General features: G+C 42.0%; 1 protein-coding gene across 2 annotated transcripts in view; it reads left to right on the top strand.

Annotated features, from left to right (window-relative positions):
• Positions 1-21,226, top strand: part of ADAMTS2 (ADAM metallopeptidase with thrombospondin type 1 motif 2) — a 204,244-nt gene that overhangs the window by 76,642 nt on the left and 106,376 nt on the right. For both annotated transcript variants that reach the window (XM_081900570.1, XM_081900571.1), the window contains exon 3: positions 11,300-11,453. In XM_081900570.1, the coding sequence (XP_081756696.1) occupies positions 11,300-11,453 (154 nt within the window). The remainder of the gene's footprint in view (positions 1-11,299; positions 11,454-21,226) is intronic.

Below are 21,226 nucleotides of genomic sequence, written 5' to 3'. Positions count from 1 at the left end.
TTTCACACCTTCCATTTTCTGTGAAATGTAAAACCTGCTGTTTAACTCTTTGCAGACCCGATTCTGCAGCCAGTGACCTCTGTAACAAGCTGGGTGAAACTGCCCTGAGAGGAAACGACGGCCATGAATTAATTAGTGTGCTGTGCCAACACTGCACACGAGAACCCAGAACAGCTGCTTAGACTGATTAACCTCCATTTGTGGTAAAAGGAATCTGCCAGGGCTAATTCATATCTAACGTAATACAGGCTCTGGGATGCAACACTTTTTATACTTGACGATAGGAATTCACACCAATCCAATGTGTCTGATAAAAGTCCTTGGACAGTAAAGAAACATGGCAAGTTAGCTAACATATACCTGTGCTCTGGTCCATGAGGTGATGGGGAGGTTGGTCAGAATTATTTGGATGCAGCCCTCTGAGGAAACACCCCGGTAACATCTATGTAACTCTGCAACAGCGTTTACCAATGATACTATTATTATTTTTTGAAGTCATATGAAGTTATTATATAGTAGATTTTACTTTTACTGTTGGACAAGCAGCTTTCTTGCTGGAAAGTAGGTGGCACCAGCCCCATCTGCCATATTTTCTGTTGGTAAGCTGCCCTTGATGCCCTTCCCCACTGGTGTGATGGTTGGAAAAACCTCCCCCAAACTTCCAGCTGCTTACTAATTAATTGGCAGATAAGTTGCCATCCCAAGGCGGTGGTGCCTGCACCACCAGTCCTGCCATCATAATCATGCAGACTTCATCCCTGACATGCCTCCATCCAAAACTGGTGGTGTTGGCGAGGTCAGGCATGTGGGCCTGGAGCTCTGCTCAGCACTGTTGCCTGGCCACCCCTCTTGCCCTCACCAGACAGCTCATACTGAGTCACCACCATCCCCTGGTTCCTGCTGGCCACTGCTGTTCCATTGGTTTTAAGTATTGAATTGGAACATACCAGATTGATGATGGAATTTGTACTCTTCATATCATTAGGCTATATTTCAACATTTTTGCATTTTTTTAATGGTGCTGTCAATTTCAAGGCACAAGCAGGGTACAAAGAAACAGTCACGGTGAGCCACAGGACCATCGTGTGCTGTGCGGCGGGAGCCCAGTGGCCCTGGGCCATCTTGTGTCCATTTGTGCTGCTTGCCTACCCTTGACTGCATGGCACTAGGAGCCTCCAAGATATGGTGAAGATGGCAAGGTGATATCCTCCAGGATCATGCGGTATACATGCAGTTACTGAAATAATGTTAAATTATACAATGTTTTGTTTTTAGAGTAAAATAACAAGACTCCTTTTCAAATTGGTAGATGCAGAAGAGCACATGAAAAGCCAAGTATCTTGCGAGTGTATCAGTCAGGAGAGACACCTTGCAAAGTGTCCTTTGGCTTAAAGACAAACAGGTTCATTGCGGCGTAGTAAATCTGCTAGTCTTCAAGATACCACAAAATTCCTTGCCTGCTTTGCTTATATTGCAAATGTTGGGTGTTGGTTCTCTTTCAGCTGCCAGTTGTCATTCTGTGCTCGCAAGCGCATACATTGAAGCACATTGACTCATCAATCTCTGCTTTCTCAACCCTCTACTGCTGCCCTTTTAGTTGCTGAGGAGAGTTTGGAAATGTATTGGGTTGCCTTTGGAAAATTTCGGGGGGGAATTGGGAGCCCTTCCAGTGATCATGGCATGGAAGCTTGGTATATAGCACCTCTTTCTATTTCTCCTCTTGGCTGCTGTTACACCAACAACATATAACCGGCCCGTATTGATCAAAAGCTCGAATCTTTAACACAAAGAAAATTGTACAAAATAACTTACACAGATGGTCAGGAAGCCTGTGTGTATCTCCCATATGATTTTCCAGCCATCCATTGGAGTACCTTGTGAGGCAAACTGCTGGTGAGGAAAGGGATGGATAAATGATTTTTGATGGATAAACGATATGTAGGAATTTGAACTGTTTTTATTGAAACTTTTGCTGTTTTATTGTCTCCTATGCATTTTATTATTTTGCGGCAGGATTTGGCTGAATTGCCACATGCCGTGGACAAGATCCACTGACACAAGAGGACTTTTCCCCTCTCCTGCCCCAGAACACATTCATCAGGTGCCCTAAATCTGCTCTGGAGGGTTGGGGAAAACCTTGGAACAAGTTTAGGGGGGCATGCAGGGGGGGTAGAGGGGTAGGAAAGGACCCCCCTCTGTGTTGGCATACCTCAATCTATGCACGCATACAGTACCTCACTTTGCCTTGTGAAGACCGACTGGTGTACTATGGTGTGTGTGTGCGTGCTTGAGAGCCATGGGACTAGATAGCATAGTTTTCATAACTCATTATTTCTTCAGGGTTTGGGTTTCCTCAAGTCAGAGTTGAGAATTTTTGGCTTGATGGTAAGCACACCCCCACATCTATTAACTATGGAGTCTTATGGCCCACGTGTGCTTTCAAAGTTTAGTCCTGCTGTCATTATTATTTACCGAGCATGAATTATTGTCAGACGACTAAAAGCCCAATGGTCCGCCAGGCTTGTGCTGGCAGAGCACTCTGAGGCTTGGATTGCAAGCTACCGGGCTATCCTGTCAAAACTGTATTGCCGCTAAAAGTAAAATTTTCATAAGCAGCGAAGACGTAGCCTAACATAAATCACCTCACTTCATTTGCTCAGGGTTGCCCTGTGCTTAATGTAGAAAGCAGACTAATAGATCAATGCAATGTTACCCTGGGAAATATTTTTATAATATTTTTAACATTTTCTTTCCCAGTCCTAATGGGACTTTGTACAAGTGTAAACATGCATTAAAAAAAGAAGCAGCTTGAAAATAGTCTGCTTATAGAATTTTAAATGAAATACAAGAAACGCATGGCTTGAGTTTAAAACTTCCTCTCCACCTCCCCCCTCCCAACTTGAGGCTATATAAATATTATAGCTTCAGGGTACTGCTAACATCCAGCAAGAATGTGGCAGAAGGTTCCAAAGCTTTACAATCCTTTCTCAGTGCTTCTGTTACTTTAAAGAAGGGGAGGGGAAATGGGTTTTCCATTCTGCACAGTTTATTCAGTATTTCTTTGGCTCTAGAAATCCATATAGAGAAAGAAAGATGCTATCATGCTCATTATTTTTTAAGCCAATATTGTCAGGGTGGAGGGGAAATTTTGTACAGTGGTACCTTGGTTTACGAACTTAATCTGTTCCAGAAGTCTGTTCTTAAACCAAAGCGTTCTTAAACCAATGCGAGCTTTCCCATAGCAGCGGGGGACTCAGTTTACACTCAACAGGAAGCGGAACATGTTCTGCTTCCAAGGCAAAGTTCACAAACCAAAAGACCTACTTCAGGGTTTGCAGCGTTCTTAATCCAAGTTGTTCATAAACTAAGCTGTTCTTAAACCAAGGTACCACTGTACAGGTTTCAGCCTTAGCCTTGGGAATAAATGCCATTGACGCATGGGAGATAAACATGTGCATACAATGATCCTTGTTTGGGCTTTGTGGTTGGAGGGAGGGGGTTGCTTGGAGCAGGGAATGTTCAGGCCCTGAGTGGGAGAGGGAAGTTGGAGGGAGAGCATGGAACAACAGCTTGGAGAGGATGCATGTGTTGGAATGTTGTCAGATGGAAGAGGGCATGAGTTTTAAGAGATTACTAGTTCCAACTGCATTCCCCGCCCCCTGCCCCGACTTCAGTTTATATGCATTTGTTGTCATTGTTCCTCAGGTAAACACTTTTTTTTTTAATAAAATTTTTTTATTGATTTTTCCAACACATAATAAAAGACAAACACATTACAAAACAAAAACATACACCACATTAAACATATACCGACTTCCCCGTACCTCCCTTTCGCTGCATCCTTATTCCAAAGTTCTTTAGCAACCCTTTAATCAGTTTATCTATTGATTCCCTTTCATTAAATTTCTTTAAACTTAATATTTACAGCTGTATTTCTCTACTTCTTGCCCCTTGACATCTCAACACTCCTCAATTTTACAACAGTTTTTAAGATATAATTTAAACTTCTTCCAGTCCTCTTCCACTGTCTCTTTCCCCTGATCTCGGATTCTGCCGGTCATCTCTGCTAGTCCCATGAAGTCTGTCACCTTCGTCTGCCATTCTTCCAGAGTAGGTAGTTCTTGCATCTTCCAATACTTTGCCAGAAGAATTCTTGCTGCTGTGGTAGCATACATAAAAAAGGTTCTATCCTTCTTTGGCACCAATTGGCCAACCATGCCCAGGAGAAAAGCCTCAGGTTTCTTAGGAAAAGTCCATTTAAGGACCTTCTTAATTTCATTATAGATCATTTCCCAGAAGGCTTTAATCTTTGGGCAGGTCCACCAAAGGTGGTAAAAGGTACCTTCAGTCTCATTACATTTCCAACATTTGTTATTGGGCAAATGGTATATTTTTGCTAGTTTGACTGGGGTCATGTACCACCTGTAAATCATTTTCATTATGTTCTCTTTTAAGGCATTACATGCCGTGAATTTAACACCGGTGGTCCATAACTGTTCCCAGTCAGCAAACATAATGTCATGACCAATATCCTGTGCCCATTTAATCATAGCTGATTTCACCGTTTCATCCTGTGTATTCCATTTCAACAGCAAATTGTACATTCTAGACAAGTTCTTAGTATTGGATTCTAACAGTTCTGTTTCTAACTTTGACCTCTCCTTCTGAAATCCTATTTTCCTGTCCTGCTTAAATGTCTCATTTATCTGACGGTGCCTCAGGTAAACACTTGGTGAGCTATTCACCCTGAGTCATTGTCTGTGAAGCCCATGCATAAAGGGGTTGACCCTTTACCCCATACACATCCACACTATGCTGCTAGCACTGCAAGACTATGACACACTCACAGTATCGGGCTGCATGCTGACCAAGTAGCTTATGCATTAAATGAGGACCCAGGGCAGGTATATACTGCGGGTTCTGCCAGGATGCCGACATCACAGCAGTTGCCCAACGACCAATACATGTTATGTCTTGCTCCCTAGACTTAATTCCCAGTCACAGACCATGGAGTTTGTAGGGCCTGGAATCATAGCTTCTTAACGTGTAAGAACCTGGAGGCCTGATCCTCAAATTGAGCTGTGGAATGCATGCTCAATTCACTTCAACAGAATTCCTCCTAAGGCCTTAAGAGGTCTTTTGCTCACTGTCAGTGTCCCCAGCTTTGTCTACTCTGAGTTCTCCTCTTCACATCCACAGGTGGTTCCTGGTTGACTACGGTCGTGCTAATAGAAATCAAAGACTAGCTTTATTCTTACATATAGGTCAGCATTTGTAGGAGTTTACAGTAGTATTTTGTATAATTTTTCTATTCCTATACATCTGTTAGGTTTTCTCATCCACCCTAATATCAAATGCAAGTGAAGGCACATGTCATTTTTTGCCTCGCTGCATGTTTTAAAAAAGAAGAGGTACTACTCTGCTTATGTAGTGAGAATGGATGGTACATATGTTCATCCTAATGGGCAGGAAACGAACGCTAATTAAAACCGGGGCTACAGGATGGGTCTGAACTCCAGAGCGTTTGAGAAGCAGCTGTAGAAGCTGTGCAGGCTTCCTTCATTACGGGTCTAGAACGTGAAGCTGTGATGTGAATGTGAATGAGGAGACAATTAAGGCACTTGCTGGCTGTTCAGCCAGAGGAGACATTTAATTAGCGGTAGGACCTCAAGCTGCAAAACTGGAGATTGCTGTCAATTCCAAACACACCAGCAAATTAAACTTTTAAAGAAAGCCAAGTGAATTCATGAGGAATTGGTAGCATTCGAAGGGGCTGAGCTATCACACACCCACACCCATACATACACACTCTGTTCACTGTGGTTTTTTTAATGTGGCTGATTACAGCAGCGGAAATGACCCAGGAAAAGGGGGAATATGTTAAAGTCAGGAAAGGGGATTTGCCCTAGTTGAAAATGGGAAGAAATGCTTCCCTTGGGCTAATATCAGTAGGTCAATTTAGTTTAGAGAAGGAGGTTTGCAAATTTAGGCCATGTACACATTACCAGCTTTAAACGCAGCTTAGTTGTGCTAAAGTTCAATGTGGATCGAAGCTGGTTTGGAGGAAAATGCATCAAAACACAATATTTAATAAGAGATGATGGGATAGATAATGGATTGTGACACGTGTCTTGTGTACACTGCTTTCCCAAACCAGCACTGGGGTGCACTGCATGCAGAGTAAATGGGAATGTGTACATAGCCTTGGATTATTTGGCTTGTAAAGGTCACTGGCGAATCTAAAATCTTGGGGGTAGCTTTTATACTTACCTTTGACATACATTGCGCTGGTGATCAATACTGCAACCCAAAACCAAAACCACGTTGGGGGGAAGAGAGCTGTTCACATATAGTTTCTTCCACTATGTTACATCAGTGGTTCCCAACCTTCCCCACCCCCACCCCCCATGGAGCACTTGAAAATTGCTGAGGGCCTTGGGGAACCACTTAATTATTCTTCTATCTGTTGTAGTAATTGTAATTCTCTGTGCTAGATGCTGTATTGTTTGTAATTGTATTAACTGATGTGGATCCCAGTTTAGAAACCCCTGCTCCATGCTCCATTCACTTTGATCAGTATCCTGTAAACCAGGATTACTGATCAAAGTGAATGGAGCATGGAGCAGGGGTTTCTAAACTGGGATCCACATCAGTTATATGATTATATGACACTATACAGTTACTCTCGATTGATAACTTCAGAGGTTCAGCACAGATTATTGAAGTGAATGACTTAATACTTACGGCCTTAAAAAAACCTGTTTTGCTGTCAGGCTGTGGCTAATGAACACAGCACCCCAATTAGACAGAGACATTGATGGGTATGATCCTACATGACACTCAAATGTATGAAATAATAATTCAAAAAATTTAATCTGAACCAAATACAATACATGAGCTATTTGAGTGCAAAGAGAAATACTATTTGCCAATAAAAGCCCATTAACATGAAATAACTATTGATTTTTATCCTGCCTTACTTTGAACTGGACAGTAAGTTAGAAAAAAGTAAGCAAATAAAGAAAGATAAATTAGCATGAAGTAGAAACAGAACCAAAAAGTATAACATCCTTGATGCAGTTTTGACCACTGGAGACATATTCACGAACGCTCTCTGCACCCTTATTTAATTACAGGTCTTGATACAGCCAGAAGAAAACACAAGGAGCAGTAGTATTTGCAGATATTTCTGAGCTGTCTTATTCCTTTATTTCAGCAGCTGGAATTTTAATGTTTCCAAGGCCTAATGCCGATTTCAGTCTTATGGAGCTATTCCAGAAGCACTCCAGTGATTTTGTTGAATCTTTGCTGAGCATTACCTTGCTAGTGCTGAAAGCCGAATGTGGCTTCCTCTGTTTTAGTCATCTAGTCATTGTAAGGAAATTGCTATAACTTTATAATGAGCAGCAGTGATATTTAATCTAGGTGCTTTTCAGACATTATTCTTGGTACAAACAACCCTGGGACAAGTATGGAAGCAGCGAAGGAAAGAATTCATCATAGGCAAGGCGGCATTCCCGCAATAGCCAAACTTTCTCTGCTGCGCCAGTGCGCTTGTCACACCTGCTATGCCACTTGTTGTAATATAAAACCTGGCTGCACCAGAAGGTGTGTTTTCCTGCATCAAAAAACATTAATTCAGCTTGGAGGTGGGTCATGGTGCTGTTCATTGGCCCTGGTTGATAAATGGTGAGAAGCATAGGATGTGAGCGGTGCACACATATAATCTTAATTCCCTCATCTTCCAAAAAATCTAGAATTTCTTGCAGTGGTCCTGGGTGCAGAAATCAGAAAATAAAGCTATGCAGGAGTCTGACAGATAGCCCTAAAAACCACACACACACAAACCAGTGCCCCATAGTTCAGCAAACTATATATTTAAATTAAGTTACCATGCTAATTGAGAAAGGTGAGCGGAAGCTGGCGGAGGACTAAGGCATATAAGGCCAATAAACAGAAATCAAAAGAAAACCCAGTGTTTTTCTATCTGTGTCATTCAAGCACTATCTTGAGTCCCTCTGCAAATTGCTGATGTGATGTCATTGACAACATTCCTCTCAAGCATGTGAGAAAAAGCTGGGGTTCAGACTCAAGTTCCTTCAGTTCAAGATTAAAATTTAAAAAACAGCCAGCCATGCTTGAAGGTTGATTTTTGTGCTCTGATTCTGATGAAAGATTTGTGGGAGAACTAGAAAAGGATTTGTGGAAATGCTGTGTTTATTGAATTGTGGAGGAGAGATTGCATCAAGTACGTGTTTCAGTCTGAGCTGTCTGTTGTTACTGCTCACTGTTGCTGCCCCATACTTCCTTAAGATCCAGTGGCCCCATTGGCCTTCATTGTTCAGGTTTATTTAATGGTTTATACCAGTGGTGCTCAATGGAAGGATTCAGCTTGTGTTGTAGAACCCCCAACCGCCCACCTAGAATCCTGAAATGCCCACTAGTGGGCGGTAGGGACCAGGGTGACAATCCCTGGTTTATACATACTATTATGCATTTCCTAGGAGTAAAAGTGGTGGGCATCAGTAAGCCATATCTGGGAGAGAGACAAGGCAGTAGGCAGAAGTGGCAACAAAAACAAGGCACCAGCACCAGTCTTACTCTTAGAAAAAACGATCTAAGAGTCTTGTGGCCTCTTTAAAGACTAATACATGTATGGTGGCACATGCTTATTTGGTTTCAAGCCACAAAGCATATGTGGCAGATATTTCAAGGAGAAAATTGTAAGGTGCAATGTCAATGAGTTGAGAAACTTACAGTGATAATTAGAGCATAAATATTTGTTTAATAGGCACAACTTGGACCGCAGCAGATTGGTGAACATCTCTGAGATGGCTGTATTCACAACTGTAGGTGGGCAGGGAACCATTTGTAAGAAACAGCCAATGATAGGACAGATATCCAGGCTTTAGGTAGCTAATTAACCCATGCAGTGTGATTAAAAACTCCTTGGTCTTGAAGTCAACTAATCAAAGAGAAAATATGTGGTGTATTTTATTTTATTTTTAATACAGCACACCTTGGGATTATTCCACAGTTATCTCACCTTTGCATATGAATGCATAGCCTCTTCAGTTTAGCATATGCTTCCCTCTCTCCTCCAGTATCCAGTTGCATCCAACCCCAACAAACTGCATTTTATTTTCCAAGCAAGTGTCACATACCCCTGGGTAACAAATTATGGTTTTTTTTGTCAAAGCTGGGTTGTTTTTTATCCTGTTCAGTTGTAGGGTGCTAGACCTTCCTGCTTTTGTTTGTGGGTCTGCTTTTGTTTGTATATCTAGAGGGCAAAAGCTGTTTCATTATTTCTTTATACTTACTCTGCTATTTTTAAAGCCCATAACAGCATTATGCTCTGCTTTTAAACCAATACACAAAACTACTCCAGTAAATAATACGTATAGATTCCTAGCATGTAAATAAAATGGAGAGGGTGGAAGATGACTGACTGAGCTCATGCTCATGTTGCAACATATCTGACTTGGAGCTGATGAGCCTGGAGATGCCAGTAGACATTTATGGCTCAACAGTGGGTATATTGAGGAGGGGGCATACAGGCCTGAATAATGGGGAAGGGGCATAATAGGCACCCATTAGACAATGCTGTCCAATTACTCATGCAAAGGTCTCAGTTAAGCCAGTGGGATTTAGCCATGTGTAACTGTTGGTGGGGTTAAGTCCATGGAGCTTCCCATAGAGTCTAGTTCTTTCACATAATCTTTGGCGATGTCAATCAATTCAAGCATCCCTTTGCTGCAGGAAGCTGCCGAGTCCTTGACAATCTTGGCACAGATATTTGGAAAAGAAGGGACGGGGAGTCTAATCAGTTTGGGAATGAAGCCAGTAGAAATACTTTTTGCTGGCAAATCTCTTGCAGGCTGCCTTGCCATCAAATCTCAGGGCAAGCTCCTCCCGTGAGCTTTTGCAGTTAGCATTGCGTTTCCATACGACCCATATCCTTAGTATAGCCGTACCCCTACCCTGGCACTGTTCCCTTGTATGGCCTCCCATAGATGTCCTGTTCTCAGTAGGTAAAATCAAGTAGCAGCTGAAATGGGTGTTGGCATCTTACTCACTTGCCAGTCTTTCTGCCCCATCTCGGCAGTGCCAGTAGACACTAAATCTTTTGCCAGGTAGGTTGCCCTCATCTGGACAGGCCGTCTCCTCTTTCTCCTCCTCATCCATGCCATAATTGCTGCAGTGACCTTAATGGTCCTATTAAAATTAAAAGGCTACAGGTATGGATGGATCATGTTTTCAGTTTGTATCAATTGCTTGTTGACATTAGGAGGGAAATATCTATCGTGCCTTATCATAAAAGGTCTCCAGCAGAAGTACTTGGGCTGGGGTGGGAAGGCGTTATGATACAGAACCCATCCTGAATTGTTTTGTCTCACTGCTGAGATTTAAATGTGAAACAATTGGGGTTTTCTTTTGTCTGAACGTGAAAGTCCTTTTCAGGCCATATTTGCTAAGCATTCATGCACTGTTTTGCAAACTTGGTTCCCATCAGGTGCAGAAATCTGAAGCAGAATTACATTCAGAATTACAATTTCAGGTTGACATTTCCTTGCCCTAATAGTTAAAAATAAATAAATGAAATCAAACTCTGCCTCCTCAGTTCAGTGCTTGTTAATCATTTTGGCTGTTTTTGCCCTGATGTCTTTCTTCTTGTGTTGAATGTGGAATCTATCTAAATTACATTGGGAAGTTGCATGACGGGGCTTTACAATTCAGTTACCTTGGTGCTTATATATCATCAGAGCAGAACTCAATTAGCTGTGTCAAATTTTTGCTCATGAACATGCCTGCAACAAAAAGATGCCTGGGACCCTCCGTGAGATGTTTACCAGGAACATCCCCAGAGTCACTCTACCCTGTTCTTATATTGGCTTGAATTTTCAGGTGTTGGTTTTTTTAAATAAAGTATTTTGAAAGGTGTCAAGGCTGTAACTTAGTGGTAGAGCATCTACAAGCATCTCCACCTGGTAGCATTCTGCCATTGGAGGGGTGTTTTGATCACGACTCCCTCTCCTCCCATATGTTTGGATCCCAGCCCTTGTTAATTAAATTCCAGGAGAAATCCCTTCAGTCAGATGTGTCACCGTTGTCCTTCCTTGTCGAGCTGAGACACTGATGTTGTATCCAATAAAGAATTCACCTTGCTTACTCTCTGCTTCCTAACTGCTCTCTGGGGAGTGCTAAAGTGTGCTTAAGCATATTGTGAAGTCTTATTCAAAATGTCCGCTGCTGCATGGGCAGTAATCTGAAATGTTCAATCTTTACCCTGTCACTTCAGGCTGGCATGATTCGCACAGACAAGGACGAGTTCTTCATTGAACCTCTGCAGAAGGGGAAGCAGGAGGAGGAGGAAGGGAGGACCCACGTGGTGTATCGCAGGGCAGCGGCCAAGAAAGCGCTTCCTAGTGAGCAACCAGGTATCCAGCATAGAGGTAAGGCTGAGATGTTAATGACAAGTGATGTTTAAAGCTCAGCTAAAAGCATGCGTCCAATGGCCAGTATAATTGTTAATCTGCTTGTGTCTTTGATGGGAGAAATTCCTTCTGTCTCCATTCTATGTTTCAGCTTTTACTGTCTGGAAGATTTGCAGGAACTGGTTCTTGGGGGAATATGAGTCAAAGTTAAATTAGCATGGTAGCAACCAGCATCTTCCTGAACAGACTTTTGATTCTTTCGATGTTGGAAATAGGCAGCATAGGCCAGTCATGAAATGGTTGAGGAGTGGAGACCTTTACAGTTGGAAGGAAAAATGCAGATCCACTTTATATAAAATGGCATGGCATTCTGCAGGGTAGGGGTATTGAGGTCTGTTCCTGTTAGCACATGCTCATGTAGCAGTCAGCGATGCTGTGATGCTTATATATGGGCAAGAATCACCACTGATTGAGTGTTTTGTATCACCTCCAACACAACCTTATTCAGTAGATGCTGTTCATACATTGCACTGTCAAGTGGTGTGTGTGTGTGTGTGTGTGTGTATTTGTGTGTGTGTGTGTATATGGACACGGGTGGTACTGTGGTCTAAACAACTGAGCCTCTAGGACAGCGGTTCGAATCTCTGTGACAGGGTGAGGTCGCGTTGCTCGGTCCCAGTTTCTGCCAACCCAGCAGTTTGAAAGTATGCCAGTGCAAGTAGATAAATAGGTAAATGGCGTTTCCGTGTGCTCTGGCACTCATCACGGTCTTCCATGCACCAGTAGCGGTTTAGTCATGCTGGCCACATGGTTTGGAAAACTGTGGACAAACGCCGGCTCCCTTGGCTTGAAAGCGAGATGAGTACCACAACCCCATAGTCACCTTTGACTGGACTTAACCGCCCAGGGGTCCTTCTCCTTTACCTCTATATTTCTATCTATCTATCAGTCCATCTATCTATCTGATTAAAGACTTTCTCCCTTGCATGTCATCTTGCTGCTGGTGGATGTTCAGGGTCAGACTGGCAAGGTGTCGAGCAGCAGACAATGAGAGGCCAGAGTAGTGTAGTATCTTGAAAAGGTGCTATAACTCATTGGTAGAGCACATGTTTTTCATGCATAAGGTCCCATGTTCAATCCCTAGTGTCTGCACTTGAAAGGATCAGTGAGCAGGAGCAAAGACTTCCTTTTGCTGCCACCAGATAATATTGAGCTAATAGAATCTAGCATTGTTGATTTGGAATTTAGTTGGAGTTGAATTGGTATCTAGTCCAGCCCATTTCAATGAAGAAATCTCTTGCCCATTGTGGGACTCAAACCCATGGCCCTTAGATTAAGAGTCTCGTGCTCTATCAACTGAGCAATCCCAGCCATGAATAAACTGACCTGGTATGAAGCAGCTTCCTATGTTCTATCAGGAAAAGTGAGTTTTGTGGAACATGTTGGGCCAGCATCCATTCTGTTATTCTAGGATCAGAATCACCTGTTGCACAGGAGAAGAGTCACTAAATGAAAAAGCCACCATGGTTCTGAGTGCATAGTCCCAATGAGCAACTGTTGCTCCCCAATTAGCCATATAGGGAAAGAAGGTGAAGCGATTATGGGGAACAAAGATGAAAGGGCACACGGCACCAGGACAGTGGGAAGCCTATCACCAAGCAGTGCCAGTAGAGTTGATGACATTGTACAGTTGTGCATTATTCAGGAATCATAGGCTGTGGAAGGTGTTAGAGCTGAGATGGGAGAATTGCACTGTTTGTTTGACCTTGTGCTTCCCATCTGAACTGTTAGAGTTCTTCCTCCTCCTCCTGATCACGGTAGGTTTACTGGCCACAATCTGTAAGTGGGGGGATGAGTGGGGCTATGGGGTACTGGGTTAAGCATTGCCAGCCATGCAATTCCAGTGCTGCTAAATAGAAATTGGGTGCTTTTTCATTTGCAGTTGCTAGGAGAGTTTTCAGAAGTGTGATTCTGTGATTTGTTTTGGGTGCTTTGGGAGCAGTTGCCCTTATTGGCACTTGCCGTTTTCTTCCCCCTGGACCCAGTTAATATATTCAGCCAGCGGCAAAATCTTGTAGTGCAGTGAAGGAGTGGCAGGAGCCCCCTCACCTTTATCTCGTAGACACACAAGCATCAAGTTGCACAAAACTTATATTTGTGTGATTTATTCCCCCAAGCAAGACGAGGAGCCACTGCAGAAAGTGGGGTTTCAACAAATCAATCTGTTTCATTGGGGGGGAAATAAACATTTCATGGGGGTTTGTCTGCATGTTAGAAGGAAGGGATCTGTGCATCTTCTCTCGCATGCTACTTCAGCCCCCAGCCCCTGGTGAATCAATAAACTGAAGCACTGCTATTGTGGTGCCGAGTAACTGCTGGTAAGAGCAGTACACTGACTAACTTGAATCTGTGCAAAGAGCACAGCACTCTGCAGGGCCATATGCTTGGTGCCAGTGTGGTGTAGTGGTTAAGAGCGGTAGTCTCGTAATCTGTGGAACCAGGTTCGCGTCTCCGCTCCTCCACATGCAGCTGCTGGGTGACCTTGGGCCAGTCACACTTCTGTGAAGTCTCTCAGCCCCACTCACCTCACAGAGTGTTTGTTGTGGGGGAGGAAGGGAAAGGAGAATGTTAGCCGCTTTGAGACTCCTTAAAGGGAGTGAAAGGCGGGATATCAAATCCAAACTCTTCTTCTTCTTGGGCTCCCCATGTAACCGGCGCATATCTTATGTTGCTGAAATTCCTCTGATGTAGATTGCCGCGTTCATAATGTGTTTACACAGATTACTTCAGCGTTGGAAAAATATTTAATTGGCACATATTTTCCCTTGAAACAAAAGAGCTTGAATATGGTTCACACCTTATGGCACTACTTTTTAAAAAAAATCTTAGATGTTAAAATAAATATTCCTTAGCAAATAGTAGTTACCCAAATCAACAAATTTCATTCAGATATGGCTGCCGTATGCTCACTCAAGATTAATACCCCTTGGCAGCCATGGATCTGAAAAGGAGTGAAATACACGACAGAGGGCGCAGCTTACCCTATTTTGAAGATACTTGAAATTAACGCCCATTTAGAAACCTACTGTTGACCAAATTCAAGGGGCTGTGTATCACACAGGGTTGACATTTTCATTGAGCTATCTGCCATGTCATTCACCACCAGCTCAGACTCCAGCAGTGAAATGAAAGTCACCAAAGTTCCTGAATTTTGAGGTCTATATATTCTGATGTGGTTGTACCTGCTAAATTAGTTGAACTGTGTTTGTGCCTTGAAATTATCAGGTAAATGAATAGTTAAACTCATGGCACATGGGAACCAGAACTTTGTTGGTAGTGATGAATTCCAAAGATATGTTAAGGAATCTTGCTCTTTACTGTGACAAAGAGCAAAGCTATGCCTTTTCCATGACAACCATATTGTTCATTTTGTGTGTGTGCTGTCTTTTGCATCCCATTCTTAATAGTGCAGTTGTATTAATCACTGTGCTTTTATGATTTGTCCCATTAATTTTATTTCAGCTAGGACAGTGTTGCTGAAGAAAAGCCAGTTGATCAGCAACCTTCAGGTTAGGGCATCAGGCATCAGCCACCTTACTTGGGAAAATGTCTCTCAAGAATAGTGGCCTAATATTAGCGTGCCGTAGGTTACTCTTATTTGCAGCAATCTCTATGAGCGTTATTCTCTGACCCATATTCTACCAGGCCTCTACATTCCACGGTACACAAAACTGTTCCATCTGTTGCACAGAATTTGGACTCCCTCAAAACACTAGGCACATCAAAAGAACCTTTCCCATCAATTTTTAAAAGAGATTTATCCTTTTAAAGCAATGGAATGTGCTTGGAGAAAACATATGCTAATAGGATGGCGCAAGATTGTGTCAGGCTGGAGATAATTTCAGCTTTAATCAAAATGTTTTATGAGTTTCAGGAGAAAAGGAAATGCATCTTGGCAGGGCAATCTGTATTTGGTTTAATGATTGTAAGAGGCTAAAGGATATAAAATTTCCAGCATTTCTCACACAACACTACTTTATTAATGGACCAGGGAAATTAGAGTATCCTGTTCCAACAAGCACCATTATTAATGGTGCTTCCACAACATTGATACATTAGTATCCAGTGTGACAATATATGGAAGCATAAAGTGGAAAATTATTTGTAAGGAGCATTTGCAGTGATATGTTGCTGGGGGGACATGCAGAGCTTTAATTATTTTTGGCACTTTACAGTCAGAACAATTGATTATTTTATGTTTATGATTATAACTGCAAAACTGTGCTAATAAAATTTAAAATAATTATTGAGCCCTTGCTCTACCTACAAAAAATAAACCAGTAATTTAAGTGCATGTGCGCGACACACACAGAGAGAGAGAGAGACTGCAGGGAATGTGAACTGACTAAGGAAGAAAAATTAAATAGTCACAGCTGGTGATGAAGGGACAGGAAGCAACTAACTAATCACTTAAGAAAACCAAAAATGAACCTGTTAATTAAAGTGCCAGTAGCCCTGAAAGTCACAGCAACACTTTGAGACTGTTTGTGAGAGTTGTCTGGTTTGAATATTGTATTTCATTGAAACGTTGTCTTCTGCCCTAAGGTCTTTGGGTTCAGGGTGGGATAGAAATGGTGTAAATAAATAAATGTAATTCGAATTGGGTGATGACACCTTAATCAGGGTTGCAACCATGTTTCTCAATACTGTAGGTAAAGGTTTTCTTCTTCTTAGAAATCAAATGTCGAGGTGAATTTAAAAGTTTCTGCTTGGAGGAAATGATTTGGTATAAGAATCAAGATAAACCCACCATGCTTTGGATACCATCATATTCATTGAGAGCTCCAATTCCATAGCTCACTGAACAATTGAGGTCCCTCAGTTAACATTTGGACTTGGGAGAGTTGCTTCTCAAGAACATGATTTCAACAGGCTGGCTTTCATGGCAGGTACAAACATACAAAATGGCCTTGCAGCCAGTAGCTATTGGCATCGCTGGATGGTGCTGGTGTGGGGCAGGGCAGCAGCAAGATCAGGCCTGTGTGGGTGCAAGAGCAGGAGCACCATGCAGCACCACCTTGTCCAACCAAACCACACCACGGTCCAGGTAAGCTGCAGTGATTCTAGTTTCAGGAAGGTGGCTCTATCCCACCTCACTGTTTGCAACTGCTTACAGCAAGTTAGACCGTCAGTTCCTCTATCTCAGTATTGTTGGGTCTGTTTAGGAGTGGGTTTCTGAGGTGTCAGTCAGAGGGTTTTCATAGCTCCAGCTAGCTGGTCCCTTTTAAACTAGAAACACTAGGGGGTTAACCTGAGAAATTCTGCAGGCAAAGCATGTGCTTTACCATTCAGCTATGGCCACTCCCCTGAAAAATAACTGAAGTGATTGAAGGAGAGGGCCTGTCACTCAAATTGGATTAGTCCTCATATAACTTTGGACAACACTGTCTTGTGGTGCAACACTGTCTTTCGGTTGATATGTATGTGACCACTATATTAATGGATTTCATTACAGCTTGATATACAGCAACACTAAGCAATCATCTCCAAATCTGGTGTTTAAATATATGCCACCATGTTTTCATGTGGTAGGAAAACAAGCTGCTGCAAAGTTATAAAAATTGAGACAACTTTCTGTAGATCTCAGGGATGTTTGAGGCGAATAACTCTTTCATCAAAGTCTCTCAGCCTGACAAATGCTATTGATTTTTCTAAAGTATGTACATTACTTTTAAGAAACCAATGCATATGTTTTCCTTAAAATGTGTATTTCTCTGGAATTCCTGAAATGACTTATAAATTGGCCAGAGGGCTGGCTGCTGGCCATTCTAATTTAAAGAAACTCTGCCAGTTACCTTTAAAAAGGAATTGTTCCATTAGAAAACCGACATTTCCTCAAATCCAGTCAATATTTCCCTTTCAGTGCGTACCCCTGGTGATTAATGAGAGTTCTCTTATTGTGCACTCAGTAAGGCAGTGGGGACAATATTTTTTTGTATCCTTCCTGTATTGTATGTGTATGATAAATACATCTGTCTTTCTCCTGCCTTCACTCTTCCTCCTCCTCCTGCCTCCTCTGAATTTCAGTTTGCAGATTCACAGAGCTTTCTCAGGGATGAGATGGATTGCAAATTCTGCTGTGATTCAGCTCCCCTGAATAAGAAGCAGGGTTATGCTCTTCTGAGGAAATGAGTCTCAAGGGATTGTTAGGCCAACGGCTGTCACTATTGCTAACCACCAAGGTGGCTGATGAAGCTTCTTTTCCTAAAAAATAAATAGAAGCTTTGAAGCGGTTTTGTCACCAGACTTTGGATACATCACAGGGGTTCTATTCTCATAGTTCAGATAATGTGGCAAGATGGATTGAGCCTTTCACTGCTTGCTTATTTGTTTTTTATCCTTTCATGCGTGCTGTTAAAACTCAGTTTGAAGAGCTCTTTCTTCCCCATTTAAGAAATAATAATTTAATACCTGAGCAAACTTAACTTTGTCCCCAAAACCTATGAATAAATGTTTTCCAGAAAAAATGGAATTCTGTCTGGGCAATAGATGGTGAGCATTCAGTCATATCTTAATAATGAGGCATTCACATATTTGGTGAATACACATACCTGGCATGACATTTTCACCTGCTATGCATTATGTACTTTGAGTGGATAGCTATCTCCTTTAAAGGGTGCTTGTAAACAAAGGGAAAGAAACACAAGAGAGGTGATCACAGAGCATGGATGGAAAGCTGGAGTCCATTATAAAATGTATGTTTTCACAAGCTGATTATGCAACAAAGTCTGCATCTTTACTCACCATTTTTGATTGATTTGTAAAGTTTATTGGTATTAGACCTTAATTAAGATCTAAGCTTTGGTTTGTCGCAATACAAAATATTCCTTGTACGGGAATTTAATGCACCTCAGCTTCCCTGATGGATGGTAATAGTAATAATTTTAATGATGATGATGAAGCTGACCAAACATGAATTAGAGCACAACATTGTGCCTTCTGTGTGGCAGTGAAGAAGATCTTTGCAACCTTAAGTAACCTAGTAAAACTCTTTGGGGTGGACCATTATATTTTACCAGCTTTGGTAGATGTGAACTTCAGCTCTCTGCTATGACATTTTGGCTAGGCGGTTTGAAGGCAAAGGGGTTTTTTTTGCCTCTGCATTGACCTTGACACTGTTATTATAGCAGATCTAGAGATGTGCCCGATGCCCAACCTGATTTGATGTGGGATCAGTTTCGGTTGATATGACCAGATATTGTGGACAAGTTGCTTGCAAATAAACAGCTGACCTCATGCTTTGGGGACTCCTGCCCCTCATGGCTGATTAAAGTTCTTCTTATTTTTATTATGTATTTTGTGTTTTTTATATTGCAGTATTATGTTGTGAACCACCCTGAAACCTACAAATATAGGGTGGTATACAAACAAACAAATGTTACTTTGATGGGGGAAATGTTGTCTGTGTGGGTACAGGGCACAGTGAATGTGTCCCTATATTGGCCCTGGTTGCCTTAAAAAAGGTGGCATTCCTTGTGGGGGTGCAATTAGTGCCAGCACCATCCATTAAGAGTTTGGGTGTAATCTTCAACAACTCCCTTTCCATGGAGGTGCAGATTGCAGCTATAACAAATGCGGCATTTTTTTATCTCTGCCAAGCTAAGCAGTTGGCTCCTTACCTCTCTCGCCCTGACCTAGCCACTGTGATCCACGCGATGGTCACTTCCAGACTGGATTATTGTAACTCGCTCTACGAGTTTCTGCCCTTGAAACTGACCCAGAAACTCCAGCGGGTGCAGAATGCTGCAGCGAGACTCCTTTTGGGGTCCTCGCTGCGAGATCACATTCACCCGGTGCTATACCAGCTGCACTGGCTCCCGGTGGAGTACAGGATCAGGTTTAAAGTGCTGGTTTAAACCTTTAAAGCCCTATACCGCCTAGGACCCTCGTACCTATGGGACCGCCTCTCCTGGTATGTCCCACAGAGGAACTTACGGTCTTCAAACAAAAACATCTTGAAGGTCCCAGGCCACAGAGAGGTTAGGCTGGCCTCAACTAGAGCCAGGGTTTTTTCGGCTGTGACTCCGATCTGGTGGAGCACTCTGTCACAAGAGACTAGGGCCCTGCAGGACTTGACATCTTTCCGCAGGGCCTGCAAGACAGAGCTGTTCCACCAGGCCTTTGGCCAGGGCACAGCCTGACTCCCTCCTTTGGCAATCTTCACAGAACTCTAGCCCAATGGTTGCCATCAATTTGATTTGAATTAATTTTATAATGAATTGATTTTAGAATGCTGTACTATTTTATTGTTATTAGCCATCCTGAGCCCGGCTTCGGCTGGGGAGGGTGGGATATAAATAAAATTATTATTATTATTATTATTATTATTATTATTATTATTATTATTATTATTATTATTTAAAAAAGCTCACCCTGTGGTATTTGACAACTACTGCCCAATCACTAATACCTCCTCTTTGGGGAAAGTAGTTGAGAGGGTATTGGTGACCCAGCTACAGGCATTGATACTGACTATCTTAAGCCTTGCCATTCTGGTTCAGGTCTGGCTTTGGGACTGAATCTGCCTCGGTCCCCCGATGGATCACTTTTATGGAGAAACAGACAGGGAGAGTTAACCCCTATTGCTATTACTGAATCTCTGTGTGGCTTTTGACACCGTTGACCACAGTATCATTCACAGTGTTGCAGTGGTTCCACTCCTAACTCTGAGGCTAGTTTCAGAGAGTGGCACTGGGTTAGTGTCTGGCAAGTGTACTTTTAGGTGCCACAGGGTAATTGCATGGTATCAACACTTTGGTTTTTTAGGTGACTTCTTAAGACTATTTTATTCCATCAGTATTTTTTTCAGAGTAGCATTGCTGCTTCTTTTGGTTTTACAGAAGGATTTTGTATATTTTTAGTGTTTGCACTTTGCAATATTTATTTTGTTTTTATTTCTTTTCGTTTTTGTACACCACCACAATATGGGTGGTTTATACATTATATAAATAAATATTTACTCAGAAGGAACTCCTGTTGATTTCAGTGGGATTTAAACCCTACTGTGTGTGTTTAGTATTGTGGCCTTTATGCTATATGACAGTTCATATATACTTTATTCACTAGGAAAACCATAAATACGTGGCAATATTGTATCACTTATATATCATGCATTGAACTTTGTAACACCATGAAGTATTTATAATATATAAATTATTTGACTTGGTTTGGCAACTCCGTGGCATTTCTCGAATAGAATCCAATGCAGTATTTGCAATAATTTGTGCTGGAGAGTCTAGACAAATTTCCATCCAGCTTTATATAAAAAAGTCCTTTAAAAAAATCAAATTAATAGCATTTTCCAGTAGAAATATTTCTCAGAGTTTTTTCATGAAGCAAAAAAATGGATGGCTGTTTCAACCATAATCACAATATAACCTCAGCATGTGCTATTTTACATGTTACATTCCTAGAGAGTTTTGTGGGTTTTAATGCATACACACAACTATTAGCATTGTAGCTGAATAAACAATGAGGTATAAGAGAAAACCAATAGTGACGAGTGAGTCGTTAAATCCTTAAGCAAATCCTTAAATGCTCTAGTTTTATTTTATGCCGTTGCTTGCAAGAGGAAGGGCCACGTGCAAGGTCTTAAGTGATGCAAAAATTAATAAGATATTCCAGCTGGTTTTGAGTATTCTCAGCTGTGTGTTTGTTTGCAGAAGATATGCTGCCTGGAGACCCGCCTAGAAAAAGGCCTTTTTGATGTGCTGTTGGTGTCTCTGGTTGGC

The sequence above is a fragment of the Podarcis melisellensis genome (genome assembly GCF_964234715.1).
Source record: "Podarcis melisellensis genome assembly, chromosome: 2".
In the NCBI taxonomy this organism is placed as follows: Eukaryota; Metazoa; Chordata; class Lepidosauria; order Squamata; family Lacertidae; genus Podarcis; species Podarcis melisellensis.
Note: the sequence above shows the minus strand (reverse complement) of the source record. Positions and strands in the feature narration are given on the sequence as shown.